Source organism: Opisthorchis viverrini, assembly GCF_000715545.1.
Source record: "Opisthorchis viverrini unplaced genomic scaffold opera_v5_2003, whole genome shotgun sequence".
In the NCBI taxonomy this organism is placed as follows: Eukaryota; Metazoa; Platyhelminthes; class Trematoda; order Opisthorchiida; family Opisthorchiidae; genus Opisthorchis; species Opisthorchis viverrini.
Genome location: NW_008754056.1, coordinates 1 through 1,827, shown reverse-complemented (window position 1 = coordinate 1,827; position 1,827 = coordinate 1). Strand labels below are relative to the sequence as shown.

The 1,827-nt window shown below is 43.1% G+C and overlaps 1 protein-coding gene across 1 annotated transcript; it reads left to right on the top strand.

Moving 5' to 3' along the window:
- Positions 1-1,330: 1,330 nt before the first annotated feature.
- On the top strand, positions 1,331-1,552 carry T265_15922 (hypothetical protein; the record flags this gene model as incomplete). The annotated part of the gene is made up of 1 exon (XM_009179350.1): positions 1,331-1,552. A coding segment is annotated over one exon (222 nt), but the record flags the coding sequence as incomplete, so codon positions are not given.
- Between the last annotated feature and the right edge of the window lie 275 nt (positions 1,553-1,827).

Below are 1,827 nucleotides of genomic sequence, written 5' to 3'. Positions count from 1 at the left end.
ATGTCGACCCAGTAACATACCTTGGATGTGTCGATCGATTGGTCCGCCTGTCAGGATTTTCCGATCAGACACTTGTGGGTGATTGCGCGATTTGTAGTGTTCACATTCGCAACACTCGTTTGAACGGCACATACGAAAAACTAAAGGGTTTATTATTAAAACTGGTTGAAACTCAGTTACAGGGCAAATATCAGATCAGCCAAGATTAACCGCGACTGACTGAAGTTCGACGGATGCATTCATGCTGTCCATTACTGTTTAGTTTTTATTTTATTTAGCAATAATAAGTAATCTATGATCGTTCAGCCCTAACACTCGGTGCCTATTGGCCAAGCAACCCGAAGGAAGTAAGAGAGCTCAGACACTGTCGAGGTATTCGAGATACCGAATCACTGACATTCAGTCAGTAACTTTGTGGTTTAAACACTGCATCATCTGGAGCTATCCACTGTTAATTTGGGAATCGCCTGAAAACTCTTTGTCAGCCCTATGAGTAGTGTGTCGCGCCTAGAAAATGTACTGCGATGTTTTGAAAACCGTCCCGACAGAGGCATTCTTAGTGCAGTGAATTCAGTTGAAGAATGTCATAGACCAACGATTAAGCTGGGATTCACTTTGGTCTACCCCCGTGAACATGAACCTGGCTTGCAAGTGAGCGAGTGTATTGAGCAAACTCTCCGATTTACTCAGTTCCATTTGGTACCCGCAGTTCACTCCGGTGCTCCATTAATTTATCAAGCATTCCAATCTCTTTATCAAGTAAAACCCCGATAATTACGACCCCCAAACGTGACAAAACAACAAGAAAGGACTCTTTAGGAAGGTGTTCACACTCTTCGGATTGGTATAATCTTCCCGACCAAGAAGAACAATCTTTTGGCTTCAACCTGCATGAAAACCAAGGGAAATTAGTAAAAAGGAACATTCAACAAGTGATCGTTGATGGTCACCTAATTTTTCTCTGGCTGGCAATTAGTTTATCTCGCCAGAGGTTTGTTCGAATGCTGGACTCCAGAAAGCTCACTGGTTCAGGCATGAACTTATTGACTGGAATATCCATGGTCCCATCCTAACCTAGTCATATCGACTGCTCCTGTCTAGAATGGGACAGCCCCTGATGCTTTCTTCGGGTTATATGACACCTAAGCACCGAGAGGACGTCACAGCTGAAAGACTACTACTATTAGTAGTAGTGGTAGTAACATTCTCTAAAGTCACTCAACTTAAATTTGTGCTCGTCAGGTTGGGAATTCACCACACAAAAAATTGTGTCAACTTTCTGAAAAGCGTTTTCCCCTAAAATGGCGACTTCTCCATCGGTTCCAGTTCAATGACATTTGGGACTGCTCAGACCACTTGTGTTTATGAAGTCTCGGAGAACTCGAATGGCCAAATCGACCTAGTCCATTCCAAGGACAACGGTGCTGAACACGAACCTACGAAGCGAGAACAATGGAAACGACGTTTTGACTTCTTGCTCGCCTGTGTGGGCATGTCGGTGGGGCTGGGCAACGTTTGGAGATTTCCATATTTGTGCTACAAAAATGGTGGAGGTGAGCTGGCATATTCTGTTTTATCCGGTGGTGAAATCGAGGATTGTAAGGGCTTTGTTTTATTGTACCCAGTACAATTTGTAGATAGCTGTAACGGTGTTGATATTTTGGTATATTCTAATCATGGAAACGAAAGGCAACGTCAGTGTCATTCATTCTTTGAAGCATTCGGATAAAAGATCAGTTGGTACCTGGAAGAAATCAAGCTTTTTTGCGCCATTTACAGAAGTACACTCCATTAAAAGGGAGATGATATCCAGCGCTTGACAGAATT